The 19272-nt window shown below is 51.3% G+C and overlaps 1 protein-coding gene and 1 long non-coding RNA gene across 8 annotated transcripts in view; one reads left to right on the top strand and one right to left on the bottom strand.

The window, feature by feature from the left end:
• The window catches only part of LOC102400860, a 29848-nt gene extending 23092 nt beyond the window's left edge, over positions 1 to 6756 (bottom strand). For 3 of the 7 annotated variants that reach the window (XR_006544540.2, XR_006544536.2, XR_006544535.2), the window contains exons 1-2: positions 6615 to 6756; positions 6236 to 6481 (exon numbers count right to left, since the gene is read on the bottom strand). This is a non-coding gene — a long non-coding RNA (uncharacterized LOC102400860). Of the gene's footprint in view, positions 1 to 4277; positions 4363 to 4934; positions 5312 to 5769; positions 5894 to 6235; positions 6482 to 6614 lie in introns of those variants that run through there. The other 4 variants (XR_006544541.2, XR_006544537.2, XR_006544538.2 and 1 more) reach the window with 3 other exon arrangements.
• Positions 4423 to 19272, top strand: part of LOC102400527 (phosphofructokinase, platelet) — a 54082-nt gene continuing 39232 nt past the window's right edge. The window contains exons 1-2 of the mRNA XM_025264079.3: positions 4423 to 4619; positions 13567 to 13640. Coding sequence (XP_025119864.3) covers positions 4505 to 4619; positions 13567 to 13640 — 189 coding nt within the window. The 5' untranslated portion in view covers positions 4423 to 4504. The remainder of the gene's footprint in view (positions 4620 to 13566; positions 13641 to 19272) is intronic.

Genomic DNA, 19272 nt, shown 5'->3' on the forward strand with positions numbered 1-19272 from the left:
TGCCACAAGGAGCCGCTCAAGAGAACTCAACTTTCCGTCCCTGGGACCTGGGGCCAGACTCCATCCTCTGCCCTCTGTCCGCCTGAGTCACCAGGCTTGCATAAACTGTATGCAACATGCAGGGGTTGTGTGTGTACATGTGTATGTCTGAATGGAGGAAGAGGTGTGTAGTTTATATGGGAATCTCAGACGTTTTATTCACCAAAAAAGGTCAAAACCCCTGCTACAAGCCGGCACTGCCACTGACACATGCATGGTCCTTGTGGGCCCGTCTGCAAACTGAAAAAGCACTATAGTTCATAGCTGTGTTTCTGGGTTTTTTGGCATGTTTGCCCTTGACTGCTGGCCATGAACCGCCTCAGTTCTGATGTGGGAGGAAGGGCGCTGTAAGATCTGTTGTTACAAACTTGAACATGTAAAATGCCACTGGGGACACAGGCCTGTGTGTGGACAACAGCATTTCACAACTAAAACACACAACGAATGTATTTAAGCTGACTGACTTGCCAGGATTCTCCAGTGAAGCAGAACCATCGGGACTTGTATATCTGATAACATCTGATATCTGATAACATCTGATAACATCTAGGGAGAGAGGAAGACCACAAGCTCACCTTTACTCAGCCTCGATGGGCTGGCTGAGGCCCCCCTCCACCCCCACATGGAGAGGGGATCGATTAGCTCAGTTCACTGATTCAAATGTTAATCTCATTGGAAAGATTCAAATGTTAATCTCATTGGAGAGATCTTCACACTTACATTCAGACACAATGTTTTGCCAACTATCTGGGCACCGATAATGCGGCCAAGTTAACACATAAAATTAACCATCACATGGCAACACTGCCAAAATCATAATTTCCTTTCCTAACTGGGAAATCCCTATGTAACTTATTTTTCAAAAGAACCATCCATCTTTCCTTTCCTCTGTTTCCTGAAGTAACTTGGCATTTACAATTACGAAGATCAGTTTATTCCGCCTTATCAGAACCTGTGCTCTCCTATTACAGGAAAAGTGTTGGAAGTATGAGGAAGTCTCTGTGAACCAGCTTTCAACACCGCATGCAGAAGGAAATAGTTGTTCTCTGAGAGGGTCCAGTTCACATCACCAGTGACATTTCCCGGAGGGGTTAAACTCTTAATGGCCACACACTCTGCAGAAATAATGAGTCTGGCTTTCTTTCCATTTTTTTCCCCCAGTGTCTGGATATTGACTGTAATTGGTCCAGGACAACAAGGTTCTGCGTCAAGGTCTTGGAAAGCATCCAACTGTTTTATATATAATTTAAAGTTTATCTGCTGGACATGAAGCAGAATTATTTTTAAGTTTGGACAAGGACACTGAAAGACAACTGTAGGGCAGGGGAGGGACAGGGGTTGAAGGCAGCATTTCCTTGTTAAGCAAAGTCTAGGGGACAAGGGGCAAGAAGATGAGGCACCAGGAAAATGGCAGATGGTGGTGGAGCTGTGGTTGTAGATTAGCTCGAAATTGGCTCAGGGGCTGGGACAGAAGGGAGTTGCTAAGATGAGGGATCAGAGGAGAATCGGGAGCCCGGGGACACCTCTGCAGCCTCTGAGACCTCAAGCAGAGGGCCTGGCAAAACCCGCCTGCACGCCCTCTCTGGGATGATAAACCTGTGATATAAGTGGTCATATAAGCCACAGAAGCTCGGGGTAATTTTTTAGGCAGCAGTGGAGAACCAACACATTGGAGATAAGCTGTGACCTCAACATGGCATGTGACTCTCCCTCTTGTATCAGAGAAGCCTTAGAAGAGGCTTCTCTTCTCTCAAACAACAACAAAAAAAACCCACCACCAGCTGAAGAAATACTAAAATAAACACAATGCAAAAGAAAAAGAAGGGAGAGATGGCTGTGTCTTTCCATAGACTCTGTGCATGCTAAATTGCTTCAGTCATGTCTGACTCTTTGCAACCCTATGGACTGCAGCCCACCAGACTCCTGTCTGTGGGATTCTCCAGGCAAAAATACTGGAGAGGGTGCCATGCCCTTCTCCAGGGGATCTTCCCAACCCAGGGATGGAACTAGAGTCTCTTATGTCTCCTGCATTGGCAGAGGGGTTCTTCACCACTGCACAGTGGGGGAAGTCCCATAATAAGCAGAAGAAAGGAAAATAAAATATCTAAATTTACATATGTGTGTGTGCACACACATACACACAGCTTAATGGTATTTCTGACTCTCCTTCATTTATTAACATATCCTAAATACACTTCCATGTAAATGGAGATTTGTCTTCATAATCATACCAGCAATAGAAGGCCATGTGTATATTTGCATCAAATGTACTTAACCCATTGTTTGGACTCTTACTTTGTATCTATTATTTTTTACTGGGTTGGCCAAAAAGTTCATTCAGGTTTTTCCATACCATCTTACAAACTGGCCGTTACAAACAACTCAATGACAAATGGCCAATCCTCTAAATTACAAAAATGTCAATTTTATAAGAATATAAAGACTTTGGGGCTAAAATTCAAAGTGCAGAATGCTCCAGAAAGGGATGGATGATTCTGGAGCACAAACGGGAACCTGGCTCCGCTCTCCGGGCCAGGACAGTGAAGGGCAGTCTCCCGATGCCCAGTATCTTCTCAGCATCGCTGCTCAGTTTCACTCTGTGGAGCAGGTGCGCTCAGACTCTGCAGTCATCAGAATGTGCTGCGACTTGTTGAAAATACATTTTTCCAGGCAGCATTCCCAGAAACTGGGCTTCTGCGGTTCTGGTGGAGCGGGAAAAACCAGGCCAGGTGATTCAAATGACCACGAGGGGTTTAGAAGTTGCTCCATCACTTTTGGTCAAGGGTAGAGATCAGAAGTCTGGCCTTGTTCATGTCAGGTATTTGTATCTTTTCTGCAAAAAAATTGTGATGCTCAGAGAGAGGACAGGAGGATAAGGCAAGTGCCAGATAGAAGTGAGCGCCCACACCGCTCTGTCCAGGGCTACTACTACTACCACTAAGTCACTTCAGTTGTGTCCGACTCTGTTTGACCCCATAGACGGCAGCCCACCAGGCTCCCCCGTCCCTAGGATTCTCCAGGCAAGAACACTGGAGTGGGTTGCCATTTCCTTCTCCAATGCATGAAAGTGAAAAGTGAAAGTGAAGTCGCTCAGTTGTGTCTGACTCTTCACGACCCCATGGACTGCAGCCTGCCCGATTCCTCCGTCCATGGGATTTTCCAGGCAAGAATACAGGAGTGGGTTGCCATTGCCTTCTGTCCAGGGCAGCCAGAAGTAAACCACTGTCAGGCTGCTCAGGGTGTACGGGACGGCCTTGACTTAACCTCTTTTCCCTGTGTCCACTCGACGCACATCTGCTGCGCAAGTAGTAAGGAGATACTGTGCGGTCCCCACAAGGGACTGATGATGCGGCCGCTTATGAAACTCTTTTCTGGGGGTGACCGTATCCCAAGCTCAGCGCTGTGCGCTCCAAAAGACTGCGCATCCGTCTGCACCCGCGGCAGGAACCGACGGGGACCAAGCTCCCTGTTCATCCATCACCCAGCGGACCAGACACTAGAGCCTCGGTCAGGGAGTGCCCGGCAGGGCAGCGAACATCCGGCCGGCGACCCCGAACACCGCGGCTTCCAGAGTCTTATCGCCTCGCCAGGACCTTCCTGCCCTTCCCCCGCCCCTTCCCTTCCAGCACCCAGCCCGGCGCCAGCGGTCGCCCAGAGTCCCCGCGCGTCCTCCACGACCCCAGTCCGCCTCCTTGTCTTGCGGCCAGAGCCCCTGTGGGGACGGAGCCGGCGCTTCGTCCTCGCCCGCAGGCGACGCCCACTGACTTGACGGTCCGCAGGCCAGAGGAAACGCTTGGGCGCCCGGGCCCCTAGAGCTACCCGGGCAGGAACCCTGCGGGAACGGGCGCGCGCCTCGGCGACGGTTCGGGCCCCCCAACCGCCAGTGACCCGGCGCCCCACGTGCGGCACCCCCGCACCCCAACCCGGCCTCCTGGGCTCACCGCGCGGGATGCTCTAGCCCACCTGCCTCGTTCCCGCGACCACGGTGACCCCGCCCACCTATAGTTCCGCCTTGCCCCCAGCACCTTCCCGTCGCCCGGACGCCCCCTCCCCGTTCCCCCCACCTCCGGGGCCTACACTCCGGCGGTGCCCTCCCCGCGGCCTACCAGGGATGCTCCGCCCACCTATGGGGCTGTCCCCTCCCACCTATGGGGTGTCCCCTCCCTCCGAGGTGCTTCCGGCTCGTAAAGCTCCTCCCATCTGCGATGCACACCGCGCCCCGCAACCATGTGGCTCACCCCGGAGTGGTCCTTCCTGCCGACCAGGCTCCCCTGCCCCCAGAGCTCCCCTCAATCCGGCGCCCCCAGCCCCGCCCGCGCCATCGCCCCCGCGTCCCCGCGCCCGCCCCAGGCCGCCCATTGGCGCGCGCCGCGCGGGCGTGGCCGGCGGTTCCCGTGGCGGCGGCGCGGGCGGGGCGCAGTGCCTACTGAGCGCCCTCCAGAGCGCGGTCTCCGGCCTGTTCACGATGGACGGCCTCGACAGCCCCCAGACCCCCAAGGGCTCCCTCCGAAAATTCCTGGAGCAACTCTCCGGGGCCGGCAAGGCCATCGGCGTGCTGACCAGCGGCGGGGATGCCCAAGGTGCGCCACCGGGTCCCCGGGTCCCCGGTCCCGGGCGGGGTCTCAGGGAGGGGACCAATGAGAAGGGATGTGGGGGTGCCGGGGAGAAAGGATGGGGGTGCCGGGTAGAAGGGACGCCAGAGAAAGGATAAGGTACCAGGCAGAAGGGATGGGGGGCCCGAGAGGAGCAAGGAGGAGAGGGGTACCAGGGGTAAGTGACGGTGGGGAGAAGCCCGGCGCCCAGGAACCTCGGACGTGTATTCCCGGGGCGGGAGCCGGTGCGGCCTCGGAAGGAGTCACTACGGGACCTGCTCGGAGGGCGCGGGGGTCCCTTACCCGGAAGCTCAGTTTTCCACCTCCACGTTTATTTCCTAAATTACGACTGGCGACAGGGTCGCCTGGACTTCGTTCGGAGGTCCCTCCGCTTCCGCGAGGCGGGATGAAGCCGGACGCCCCTCCAAGGCTTGGCTACAGCGCGGCCACTTCCCATGCCGCTGCGGCTGCCCTGGCTCCGTCCCAGACTCCTCACACCGCTGCGTCCCCGCGACGTGTCTGCAGCCCCGCTACCCCCGCGCGGCGCGGGCGGGGTCCCCGCTGCTGTCCCGCGGCGCGCGGCGGCGAACGCACGGGATCCCCGCCTGGGTAGCCGGGCCGCCGGGCACCGCCTCGCGTTTCCGCTGGGAGATTTTAAAAACGGTTTTCCGCCGCCCTCATCTCCTGTCTCCTTCCGGCTCGTCACCAAACCGAAAACCGAAGCGGGTCGCTAGGCCCTCCCCGCCGGCCTCCCCTGGATGGGAAGGACCAGGAAGCGGGGACTCCGGGGTGTCGCCAGCTCCGGGAGCGCGGACTCGGGCGCCGCCCTCCACCCGCGAGCCTGGAAGCTGGTCTCGGGGAAAATGGGGCCCCAAGGTTGGGGCCCGCGGACAACCGAAGCGGAGATGACACGGCCGCGCCCCTAGCGCCGGGCGCACGTGGGGGCCCGGGGATTCCTGATCCTCTTAGATTCCCTGGTGGGGCGAGCCAACCGCTAGAAAGGAGCGGGGCGCTGACCATGCGCTCGGAACCTGGAGGACCGCAGGCCAGAGACGCCTCCCGCGCCAGCTTCTGGCGTTTCTTTTACCCCCTTCCTCCTGTCCAGATGAGCTGAAAGGCCCCGATGCCTCGTTCTCACCACATCTCACCATACGCGGTGCAGGGATGCTTAAGCGGCTGGCTCGCGCCCTAGCCTCCGCCCACGCTGCTGGTGACCTTCTCTTCGCCCTTGAGAGGGGCGGGCCGGGAGGGCAGGCTGCAGGTGGGGAGCTGTGGCCGCAGCCCCGCCTGCCCCGCGCGCGTACGTGATGCCGGGCCCGTCGCCGCCCGTGCGCCCCGCGCCTCCGACCCCGGCCACCCAGCGCACGGCCGGCAGGAGGCCAGGGGACCCCGGGTCCTTGGAGAGCCCCTCCCTGTCCTGTTGAAGGTGGTGCGCGCCTTATCTGTCACCGCCCCCGCCCCACAAGCCCGCTGAGCCCGAACAGGCTGGTCTAATTTGGTATTCTAGTAAAGTGGCCCCAGTGAAGAGAGAAAACGTGATACAGCGAAGACTGGGGGCGGGGAAATGGCAGAGTGAAATTGATGACAGAGCCCACATTACTTACCTGATGTGCTGGATTGGATGAGCTAAGAGGGGCTGGATGAGCTAAGAGGGGCTTCCCGGTCAACGCGCTTCAAAAAGCACCTGTGTCTCCAGACGTGGGCTACCCAAGTTAGGAAGCATCCTGAGTGACTCTTACCGTGGGCTTGGAAAAAGAATAAAATGCTGGCACAGAAAAAGAAACTGGTCTCTTAATCCTCCAGCTTTCAAGGTCAGAGTTGCAAAGTCATTTAGAATTAAGGTGCTGTGTCTGTTAAAAAAAAAAAAGTAGGTCATTCACTTGAATCCTTTTCCATAAATTTGCTCAGCTACCTGGTAGCTGGTGTAAAGGCAGTTGAGGTGATGATGCAATAGACAGAATCAGCATTTTCTCTGCTACTTACCTGCTACTTATCTCTGTCACCTGTGAGCAGTTATGAATAATAGAGGTCAGTAAGTCCACACCTCTTCTCAGTGGAAAAGCATACTTTGAGAATCAGAATTATATGACAACGTCAGACGGCTTGGTCGGTGTATGGTCAGGTTGATGGGAGTTGTCCTGATGCCCGGAACCAGTTGCTCTGGGTGGTCCCTGCTGGAGAGCCCCCCGGTGGCCCAGCGTTTGGGCATCTTCCCTTGGGGAGAGCTGAGACTGTTATCTGTTTCTTCTTGGACTTCATGCCAAGTGCCACCTCCTGTTCGATCCTATCTGGGACCTGACTGAACAGGGGCATGCATTTCTTTCTGAGAAAGCTCGCCTCGCTACGTGCACCAGGGGGCTGGTCTCCGCAGCAGCGGACTTAAGCTCCTTGAGGAGGTGATTTCTAGAGACGATTTTACTCCTCTGTGCTCTGCCATTTTGTCTTGACTCTGTGTGATATCCATGCTTGATTTTCCCTAAGATAAGAGAGGTTTGCTCGCAGCTAAAGACCAAGGAGAATAACCACAAGTCTTAGTTTCAGAATAGTTTTCTACTCAGATGTGAAACAAAGATAAAATTCCATGTGGAGAAGGCTACAGCTGCTGGTTCCTGGGCACAGTTCATGTCCTAGGAGCTTTGTGGTTTTCATCTCCAGGCCTGATTACCGTCTTGGTTTTGGAGGTGGGGAGAGAAGTAACCTTGTTAAGGTGACAGGCTCTTAGGTGGCCCTTGGAAGGATTTAAACCAAGTTCAGCCTCAATCCCAAATGTTTTCCAGTAAGCCCTGCTCTTAAGGCTGTAACATCTAATTAATACTCAGAAGCCAAGTTTGCTCAAAATTATACAGGTGATTTTTTTTTCATAACACCAAACTTTTCATTAGTAAGGCATTTTTCTTTCTATTTTGCAGATTAGGAAGAAGTAATTAATTTGCCACAAGTAAAAATATTTTCCCTCAAATTAGAAAGAAGTATTTTTAAAAAAATTTTCCTCAGATTAGAAGCAAAAGAAGTTAAAAATTTTAAAAGATTCAAATGGAGTTTAAGACTGTGCTTTAACAAAGTACATTGGAAGACAGGATCACTGTGTGAAATTTCTCGTACTAAAATATATATAAACTACTTAATTGGTATAAAATATCTTAATGATTTCCTCATGAAATTAATGAAGAAGTAAACTGTAATCATCTAAAGGAAAATAACCTAAAATTTCAGATAGATACTTAAACATGAGACAAACTGCCCTACTTACCAGTCAAAAGAGAAAGAATATATTACATAGATGATATAGATGATTTTTAAGCAGCTTTGCAAGTAGAACATAAAATACGTTTGTACAATGATAGCATCTGGGTGGCTAAATTGACATCACACCTGAGACTAAAGTGTGAAGCGCTTATTTCCAATGGAATTTATATTATATGATTGTTCAACAAAACGAAAATTCTCCAGCTATATTCCTGACTCCCCCAGCCCTGGCCACAGAGGAAGACTATTTCTAAGGCTAATTATTATTTTCATTCTTTGGATTGCTTTCATTGTCACAAGGAATGTCTGCAAATTTCAGCTGGTTTTCACTTTAACCTACAATAAATTTCAGGCCAGTGCACAGACTTACCTTAACAAGGTACCCACCCCCGAAGCAAGACTGTGTCATATGCCAAAAATGCTCCTTGCCATAGACTCAAATTGAGGGCTTCTGGAGGGCCCGGTACAGATCAAAGTGTAGAGAAATGGACCTACAGGGTAGACTGAACAGAAAAACTGAGTCCTTTTTGGCCTATAGCAAAGTAAGCCAGTGTTTACAGAAAGCTGATGCAAATCAACCCTGAATATTTATTGGAAGGACTGATGCTGAAGCTGAAGCTCCAGTACTTTGGCCACCTGATGCAAAGAGCTGACTCATTGGAAAAGACCCTGATGCTGGGAAAGATTGAGGGCAGGAGGAGAAGAGAGCGGCAGGATGAGATGGCTGGATGGTATCACCGACTCAGTGGACATGAGTGTGAGCAATCTCTGAGATAGTGAAGGACAGGAAGCCTGTGTGCTGCAGTCCATGGAGTGGGAAAGAGTTGGAAAGGACTCAGTGACTGAACAACAACAACATGTAGATGGAGTCTGTATAAGCCTTTCTGCTAATAGGAAGGGTTAGCCATAAAAAAAAGAACAAAATAACGCCATTTGCAGCGCAACAGATGGACCTGGAGATTATCATACTAAGCACGGCTTTGTGACTGAACAAGTCAGACAGAGAAAGACAAATACACAATATTACTTGTGTGGAATCTGATTTAAAAAAAAATACATAAATGAACTTATTTACAAAACAGAAACAGACCCACAGATTTCAAAAACAAATTTATGGTGCCCAAAGGGGAAACGAGGGGGGCAGGTAATAAATTAGGAGTTTGGGATTAACATACACACAGTACTATATATAAAATAGATGACCCACAAGAACCTGCTCTATAGCACAGGGAACTTTACTCAATATTCTGTAATAATCTATAAGGAAACAGAGTCTGAAAAGGAGTGGATATATGTGTGTGTGTAACTGAATCACTTTGCTGTGCACCTGAAACGAAACACTGTAAGTCAGCTATACTCCAATAAAATTAAAAAAAGAGCAACTAACATTTAGTGATCATTTGCTTAGCAGTAGCCACCAATGCTTCCATGCAGTAACTCATATGTTTCACACACAAGCAAGTGGGCTCTGAGATGAGCTGGCTGGGCCACGTGGCTACAGTGGGAAGCGGTGGCCCAGGACGTGTGTCCATTCACCAGGGTGCAGTATTGGGGGCACCTGGCAGGTACCCAGATGTTTGCTGAATCTCCCTCCTGGAACCTCACCTAGAATGGACTGTCTCCTTCTGCAAGATGGAGGTGACTAGTCTGTCTGTCTTCTGGCTGTCTTTTCTCATGAAGTCATTTTGATGAATTAAGCCTTCACTAATCAAACGCACTTTTTTTTTTTTTTGGTGCCTTGCCACATGGCTTGTGGGATCTCAGTTCAACCTGGGATTGAACCCAGGTCCTGCACAGTGAAAGCCTGGGATCCTAACCACTAGGCTACCACATGCGTGCTAAGTCACTTCAGTCGTGTCTGACTCTTTGTGACTCCGTGGACTGTAGCCCGCCAGGCTCCTTTGTCCATGGGATTCTCCAGTCAAGTACTGGAGTGGGTTGCCATGCCCGCCTTCAGGGGATCTTCCTGACCCAGGGATAGAACCGGTGTCTCCTGCAGCTCCTGCATTGTAGGCAGATTCTTTACTGCTGAGCCACGGGGGAAGCCCACTAGGCTAGCAGGTCCACCATGGTGTCAGTGGATTGCCCAGCAGTGCCGGCAGAGAGAAACACCCATCCAGGTGTCCTGGATGGACAGACAGTCGACACCCCTCAGGGATTGGTTTCACTGGTGTCTGACACAGGGCTTGGTGATTGGACACGGCAGGGTGCTGAGAAGGCGAGGTTGGTAATTGGTCACAGGGACGCCTTCTGAGGACTGTTTGTCCTTCCCACACCTGATTTACTAAAACAGGGAAGCTTTGTGGAGGGCTGTAGTAGCAAAAGCAAGATAAACTGTGTTTTAAGTTTGTTTTCTGACCTGTGCTGACGTCCTCCCTTTGGTCCAAAGGTGAAAACCCCATGGTATCAGGGAGAAGCCAGTAAGATTAAGCACTGCATCTTATTTTTCAAAAGAGAATTTAAATGTTGAAGTTAGTCAAGGAGTGGTTGTAGGCCCTGAGAAATATGCAGGGGAAACGGCTCAACATGGTCCAAAAGGGCCAAGCAAGGATGTTTATTAGGCTTTTCAGACCATGGGGAAATAAAACAGCCCCAATTATTTTATTAGAAGCAACACAATCCTCATTTCTTACAAATTGCTAGAAGTTTAAATTTTATCAGAACAGAATCTTAGCAGCCTTCCTTAGAGGTCGCTGGCCTCCCCAGTCAGAAAGAAGAAGTTATCCTAATGACTGTCTTACGTGCACCATGCTTTTAGTAAGCCACTTGAGGATCTGTCACGGCAGGAAGACAGTCTAACCATCCCTTCTTTCTATCACACCTAATTTGCTCACATTTCCCTCACAGCTGCTCCCTGGGTTTTTCAAGGTTTATTTTTGGTTCCTGTAACAAGTCCAGTCATTCCCTGAGGACCAGGGTTCTAATTTTTGCAAGGGACGAAGAGGTTACTCTCCAAAGACTAAGGCACTTTCTTGGTAGCAGGATGATGGTTCCCATGGAAACAGTTATGGAGGCTGTTTGAATTATGGGGCCTGGCTGCCAAAACAAAACCAAAAGGAAAAGGAAGGAAACTGACTGTGTCTGAAGGTTTACTAAAAACAGCTGTTGGAGTGCCCTGGAACCTGGGCCTGCTCACCTAGGAGACCTCAGACAGCAAACCCAGCCTGGACCCCACTCGGGAGTCACAGAGACGGCCGGTGGAAACTGGCCTTTCCTGTTGCCCTCTGCTTCTGTCCTCTGGACACTTTCTGGAAGGTACCCACCTTTGGGGCCAGTGCCAGGCAGCAGCTCTGCCCTGTGGGCTCCAAGTTCAAGCGGACAGCCGGCCTCTCCACAAACATTTACACAAGAAACCGGGCCCAATGGGCGTTTTTTCCTCTAAGTTTCCTTCCTTCTAGAGGCAGTTATCAGTACAATGGTTTTTATGTTACAATAAGGGGAAGAGTAGGGCTTACACCCCAGCTTTGCCTTTTACTCGCTTTGTTCCCTTGGCTATTAATATGTTCACTCAGGGGCTGACTCCCTGGGCTCCCAGGAGGACCAGGTCCCCAAGGCATGGTGGGCACACCCGCCCAGGTGTGCAGAGCACTCAGCCCTGGTCATCACTGAGCCCCAAGCAGCATGGCTCCGCTCAGGGCCCAGTCAGAAGGGGCCACGGGGGCTGCTGAGAAAAGCCCGCCTTGCAGCAGATTAACTGCCCTCGAATAAAAGCCCTGGGGGCTGGGCACTGAGCCTCTCAGACGCCAGGGATTCCTCTCCCAGGAGCTTGCTAGAAATGGGTGCTCAGGACCCTCCCCAGACCCTGCCCCACGGGGCCTGTTGCAGGCTGAGGGGACAGGTCAGGTTCCCAGGTGATCCCGGGTCAGCCCCTCTGGGCGGGGCTAGCATGAAGGTGGTCCGGCCTCTCGGGCAGGGGTCACCCCAGCTTGTGTTTATTTCACTTGGGGGCCCCCAGGGTCACCTCTGACGGTCTCCCGCTTGCCATTCCTCCTGCCCTGTCTCCCCCACTTGCATGTTTTAAAATCTCCCATATCCTCTTTATTCCTGCCTTTAGAACCCCCGCCACCAGCATCAAGAGGTCTTCAGAATTGACGGCAGTTGGGGGGTGGGCAGGAGTCCGTGTCGTTCATGCTGGCGTCCTGGTGAAGGGCTGGCTGGGCCCCAGCGTTTGGCGGTCAGGCTCGATTCCAGGGCCACAGAATGAAGTTCTGGAATCACAGGGTCTGTGGGGAGGGCATAGGAGGCGCGCTTGTCTGTGGGGTCGAGGCCTGAGGCTGGTGAGATGGGCGGCTGTGAGCGCCCAGCTGGGAGCAGTGGGGCAGCCACATTTAGCGTGCATTTATTTATCTAACGTGCATTAATTTATTTAACATGCATTTATTTGTTTAACATGCATGTAGTTGTTTAACGTGGATTTATTTCCAGCTTTTTCAGCTCCATGAACCTGATAACCTTTCAAAATGGTCACCTTTCAGAGGCAGCAGTCTTATTCCACATTTCCAGACCTGGTTCAAAGAAGTTTGAAAATTTGTAATCGTCTTCTGAGCCAGTTTACCCTCCAAATACATACAAACTTAGTCTCCTTATCTGTGGAGTGTATTCCTGGGACCCCAGCTGCCTTCATTTGTTGCTTTGTTTACCTATAGCACCGCTTACACTATGGTCCACCTTCTCCAACACCTTTAGTCCTGATGTTTGACTCTGAAATTTAAATTTACAAAGGATTCAGATTGAAACCTTCGGGGGCCCAGGGGCTATGAGTTTTCTGAGACTCAGGGCTCCCTCCTTTCAGAGAGGAATGGTCCTCCCTTCTCACTGTCCTCCTGATGGCTTCACTCATCACCTGGGATGATGAGACATGAAATCCTGACCTGTTCACGTAGGTCTAGATTATGGTCCATTTCACAGATGGCTGCCCAGAAACGGGGCTTCAGTGGAAAGCAGAATGTGGTTTTGTTGTTCAGTTGCTAAGTCGTGTCTGACTCTTTGTGACCCCATGGACTGCAGCACACCAGGCTTCCCTGTCCTTCACTACTCCCGTAGTTTGCTCAAACTCATGTCCATTGAGTCGATGATGCCATCCAAATGGGGTGTAGCAGTTTTATACAAGGATACTTTGCACTTTTAATTTGCTTTAAGGCTCTGGGGAAATATGGAAAATGGCCTAGATTTTATCTTGGTGAGGTATTACTTATAGTATACTGGTTTAACTTGAGCTTTCTTTTATTAGGATTGTGTGATTTGTTTTGTGTTTAAGGCCACTGATTAAAATTTTATTCGTTAACACTGGCAGTGGGTGATAGTTTCTCCTCCGCAGACCAATGGGCCTCTTCAGACCTGTTTTCTTTGAATTTGACTACCTATAAGAAAGCATCTCTCCTCTCTGTCGTTCTGCAATTGGATGGAATCACCTGCAGATTCATACCAGATTGAGGTCGCCCATGTCCCGAGTGTGTTTGCAGCGAAATTCAAAACAAACATCCCGGCTCCGTTGTGATGCTCCCTGCAGTCCAGCCTGTGACACAGTGGTCTCCGTACTCCTGTCCCCCGCTCCCTTCACTAGTCCTGGGGGCTCACTTTGGGACCACTGTTCACAAGAGGAGCCTTCTGAAGGGGTGCCCAGTTTTCCCACCGTCATGGTTAGTTAACTAGGGCCTCATCAGTAATGACTATCTGCCTTCCTCTGCAGGCATGAATGCTGCTGTCCGGGCCGTCGTGCGCATGGGGATATACGTGGGCGCCAAGGTGTACTTCATCTATGAGGTCAGTGTCACGTCTCTTCCCGCTTTCTCTGTGGGCCTCATGCCTGCCCGGGGCTGCCGACCACAAGCAAGGGGTGACGGGCACACAGGGTACCAGCAGGGGAGCCCAGGTACCAGGAGAGCCTGCTGGGGATGTTGGGGTCACACCCTCTAGTCTAGATGCACGTCTGTGAGATTTGTCTTAGGGAGCAGGGCTTCTAACAAATAAATGAAATAGGGCTCAAAATGCCATTTTGACATCAACTTAGTAGAATAAGGATCTCAAGCTGGTTGTATTTATTTGTAGTTCCCATCCCTATAGATATATTCACTGAAAATGCAGCCTGAATGTGGATAGACATTAAGGTAAATGGGAGAAAGCTGCCTCTTTGAACTTTTCATCATAAATGTAAAACCCAGGCTACCTCCCTAGTGTCTGTTTATATGTTGACTTAAAAACGGAGCTTCTGAAAGCAAACAGCAGGGATGGTTGATTATCCTGCTTTTGAGGTCCTGGCAGCTTAGAAGTAAGTTGTAGTTGTTGCGAAGGCAAACCTGTAGCTTCGACCACATGGTTTATTTCAACAACTATTAGAAAAAATAGCTTATCATTAGTTTTTAAATTTTAAAAATGGAAATTAGAGAATGGTTTTTTTAAATTGCTTAATTCTTCCCAAATCACTGTTAGCATTTTATTCTGATTCCTCCTAGTATTATGTATGTTAAAGACTGGAAGGAAACGTTTACATTATTAACATCATAGCAAATATATTTTGTGTACTGTATGTTTTATCTGCCACTTCGTTGTAACAGTTTTCTATGTCTGTAAAATTCCATCAACCTGATGTCTCATCATTTACCTCGTGTTCTCATGGCACTGAAATATATGTAGATCACCACCCATTTTTCAGCTCTCCTAACACACTGGAGATCCAACCAGTCCATTCTAAAGGAGATCAGCCCTGGGATTTCTTTGGAAGGAATGATGCTAAAGCTGAAACTCCAGTACTTTGGCCACCTCATGCGAAGAGTTGACTCATTGGAAAAGACTCTGATGCTGGGAGGGATTGGGGACAGGAGGCGAAGGGGACGACAGAGGATGAGATGGCTGGATGGCATCACTGACTCGATGGACATGACTTTGAGTGAACTCTGGGAGTTGGTGATGGACAGGGAGGCCTGGTGTGCTGTGATTCATGGGGTCGCAAAGAGTCGGACACAATTGAGCAACTGAACTGAACTGAACACAGCAAGCCCTAGATTAGTATTTGAAGCCACTCTATACTTTGAATCATTGCTGTGATCCCAAGATACAGCATCCGGCCAAATTAAAAGGGATGGTTCTCCTACGGGTCCTGCCAAAGTGTTCCTTTGTTCCCGCTCGTACCCACTGACCTTTTGTTTTATTTCGCTTTGGGGTGGGGTTGTGTGCCTTAGAACTTGAGTGTGGGCCCCGCAGCCTGGGCTGACGGTTAAATGTGTCCCGGGAGCAGAGCCCCCTTAGATCTGGCTTTTCTGTTACGTGTAATGTTTCAGACTCACTGGAGATGAACAGTCCTCCAGCTTCCGGTTCCAGCATGTTCCCCAGGAAGCCTTTGATTGCCTGGCCAGCTGGCCTCCTTGTTTCCTACCTTGGTGGGTGGTGGAGGGGTGCAGTTCTGGCCCTCCTGGCATCTTTAAGACTGCCTTGCCGGGAGGTGAGGGAAGTCAGTTGAGTTACTTCATTGAAGAACCGGAGGGGTTGTGGGCGGTGCACTTCCTCTGTGTCACTTCTCAGTCCCTGGCGGGGCTGGGACAGGAGCCGGCATGCACGGCAAAGCAGTGATGGGGGCGTGTCTCACCCCCAGGCTTTGTTGCCTTGCAGATGGTTTTGGGTCTGCCTAGGTTGAGGGGCATCTCGTGAGCCAGGGACGCTGCTCAACATCCCGCGTCCGCAGGGCTTGATCCTGAGGGCCCGTGACACCCTGCCTTCAGCTAGGGGCGGCACTGTGTCTGGTGTGACTGTGGGATGGTGGGCAGGGGGTGTGTGGATACTGGAACCCACACTGTAACTGGTCAACTTGAAGTCGCCCTTCTCAGGCTGACGGTTTTCATTGTTGTTTGTTTCTAATTGGCACCATGTCCTGCGGCTGTGTCTGTATTCAGGGGATATTTTGGTGTATCCAGACGTACACCCACCAGACTTTGCACTTTGCTTAATGAAGGAATTGAGGTACATCAGGTGGCCTGGGGCTCCACATACTTGGGCTTCCTTCAAAGAATGTGTGGAGTCTCTCTGGAGGGGTCTCAACACCCAGAAGCCGTGTTCCTCATGGGTAACAGGGTCCTCCTGCTGTCGCCCTTGGGCCGAGCTCTTCATGACCTCTCGGGGTCGGGGTGAGGGGGCACAAGGGCATGGTGGGCCCCTGGGAGCTCAGCATCCTGCCCTCCCTTGGGAGGGCTGTAAGGCCTCCTGAGGCTGAACAGACCCCCTTCACAGGACCAGGGCATTCTGCAGTTCCTCGGTCAGGAAGAAGTCAGAGAGAACCCTGGGCAGAGCTGCACTGCTGACTCTGATTCTCATAATAATCACTTTATGGGCGTCTCGGTGTCCAGCTGAGTGCTGCCTTTCAGGGTCAGCACTATGAATGACCAGAACTTGAGGGCCTTACATTCTGGAAGAAAATAGAAAGAGAAATAGAAATAGGTGGGTGTGGATGAACCGAAATCTCCTCTTTGGAAGTGATGCCATGCTTCTCATGCCACCCCTCCCCCACCCCAAAAGGAGAGCAATTCTGGTGAACGGGGCCTGTTCTTTCCACCCCTGTGGAAGGGAGTCCTTGGGGTCAGGCTCCCCTCAGGGCCCACTTGAGACCGGAGTTCTCGGTTGGCCTTGATCCAGGGCCTGGGCACAAATGGTATCAGTACCATTGCCCTGAATCCAGTCATCCCTCACTGCAGGTGTGAGGACTGTGCACCTGTAATTCTGAATTCAAACATCTCTCAAGTTTGCCTGAGTTCATTTGGGCAGCAGTCCTTGATGGGGCTGCCTGTGACAGTGCCCGCTGCCTAGCTTGACTGTCCCAGGATGCGGGTGAGGCCTGTTCGTGCTGCCGACGGCACCAGGCGACCGGGACATTTGTGCTGCTGCTGAAAACCCCAGCTTCTGAGTCCCGCACATCTCTGACCTGCAGGCCAGGGGGAGCGGTTGAGGGCCCACGTCCGTAGCCAAGTGACGGGAGATCCACATGCTCACCTTCTGGGCCTGTTTCCTCGTCCATCACCTTCTGCGCTTGGAAGGACTTTCTGCGCAAACCAGGCAGGGGTCATCATGTTCCAGGTGCCACTGAGTCTGCTGGTTGTGGCCCGTGCAGAATCGGGGCCTCGGGTGACTCACCTCGTGGACCGTCTCAGGACTGTGGACATCCACTGTCTGGGTCATGTCCCGACAGATGTGGCTTCCTTCCTGGCTGTAGTACTGTTGGCACCTGCAGGATCCAGGTGTGGGGAGCATGGCTGGGCTGTGTATGGTGGTTAGAGCATCCCTGCCTTAGCCCCCCAGAAGCCAGGACCACCCCCAGCCCACAGCAGTGATAGCCAGAAATGTCTCCAGAAGTGAGCAGTTGTGCCCTGGTTGGGGACCACCGTCCTGTACCCAATGGGGCTCAAATTTAGAGAATGAGTTTGTTTTTTAAAGCATCATTTGGTAACTTACCCAACATATTTTTCCATCCCTAGTTGAGTTTCTAAGTTTAGCTGGAACTTTGGTGGTTGCCAACTTCAAAACAGTTAAACAGGTCCACATCAATTATTGAAATGAAGGTGCTTTGGCTTTTTCTTGGGCAGAAAGCATGTGGGAAGTGTATTGACCAGAAAACACTGGTATTTCTGCTGACGGTCTGGCACGGACGTGTTCTGTCTGGCTGCCACCGAGCTTGCTATAAGTCTGAGATGTGTCTACGTGTGGTGCATGCCAGCCCTTGAGCGCTTTCTGGGAGGGATGGGGCGGGGTGTGGATTAACTCATTCTCTCTACCTAGCCCGCTGTAGATTTGTTTGTATTTTTTCCTTCTTAAGATAGGACTTTTCCTTAGAAACATACAGGTGCCTTCAGCTTCTTGAAGGCAGTGAGGTGCTCAGGGTGGACCATCCCAGGTCTAGGTGGATAAGAAGTGGAGCAGGGAGAGTCTGTATGTTGCCTGCTGCTCTGGTTTTGGCTGTGGAAATGGTATAGTTGTGTTTCATTTAATATACGAGCTCAAAACGAGATGCTCGTTTTCTTGAAGATGGCTTCCCTGATTGCCCAGTTGGTAAAGAATTCGCCTGCAATGCAGGAGACCCTGGTTCGATTCCTGGGTCAGGAAGACCTGCTGGAGAAGGGATAGGCTACCCATTCCAGTATTCTTGGGCTTCCCTTGTGGCTCAGCTGGTAAAGAATCCACCTGCAATGTGGGAGACCTAGGTTCGATCCCTGGGTTGGGAATATCCCCTGGAGAAGGGAACCCACTGCAGTATTCTGGCCTGGAGAATTCCATGGACTGTATAGTCCATGGTGTTGCATGGTGTTGCAAAGAGTCGGACACGACTGAGTGACTTTCACTTTTCCCAAAGATTTCCTGGTGGCTCAGATGGTAAAGAATCAGCCTGCAATTCAGGAGACCTGGGTTTGATCCCTGGGTCGGGAAGATCCCCTGAAGAAGGGAATGCCTATCCCCTCGTGTATTCTTGCCTGGAGAGTCCCAGAGGAGATGGACAGAGGAGCCTAGAGGGCTATATACGAGGTCACAAGGAGTCAGACATGACTGAGGGACCAACACTTTACCGAAGATTAAAAAAAGTCACCATTCTGGTTATAGCTCTTTAACTATGACTAACGCAAGAGTCTTCCTCTTTAAAGGAACTCTTAGCGGCTTGCCCTGCTCAAGCCCAGCATTTGTGAATATCAGGGTTCACCCATCATCCTCCACATATTGAAGACAAGCTGAAAGTGGAGCTTCACTTTAAGTGGCTAATCTTATTATTACAGACAGTACATTCTAAGTGCATTAGGTGAGTCAGGATTTTGAACTAGAAAAGAACAGTGATATCGGAGCAAGACCAGGAATTAATGTTCTCGTCTTGCCGGCCGTCAGAGGAGGTCCAGTGAATGACTTTCTCACCAGAGCTCGAGGCCCCTCAGACCAGCTTGGAGTCTGAACTGCACTCACCTGGGGCCTGAGCTTCCCAGCCGGATGTTGTAGGAGCATGAACAAGCTTTAGAGGAGCCTTGTCTCCCTTCCTTGCCTCCCTTTGACACTTTATTTTCTTCTTGGATGTGAGAAACTGTCCACTTTCACAGTTTTTCAAGTGAGAATTGTCACGTTGTGACCAAACAGCAACAAAGCTCACTTTCCCAGGGGGGACAGAGCAGGCTGACCTGCCCAGAAGCCCAGGCTGTGCTCTGTAGCGGGGGGCTCACCCCGAAGGGGATTCGAAGCTGGAGGGAGGGGGACACAGGTGGCTGTGATGGTGTCCTGTGGTCCCGGGCCATGTGGGCACGACGGATGGTGACGCCGCCGCCCGCGCAGAGAGCAGGTTAGAAGCTCAGCTTTGGGGACATGCCTGTCCTTTTCTCTCACCCGTGGTCACTGCCTCTGCCTGCCCCCTCAACAGTTCCCTGAAGGCCAAGGAGGTGAC

Source organism: Bubalus bubalis, chromosome 14 (genome assembly GCF_019923935.1).
Source record: "Bubalus bubalis isolate 160015118507 breed Murrah chromosome 14, NDDB_SH_1, whole genome shotgun sequence".
Lineage (NCBI taxonomy): Eukaryota > Metazoa > Chordata > Mammalia > Artiodactyla > Bovidae > Bubalus > Bubalus bubalis.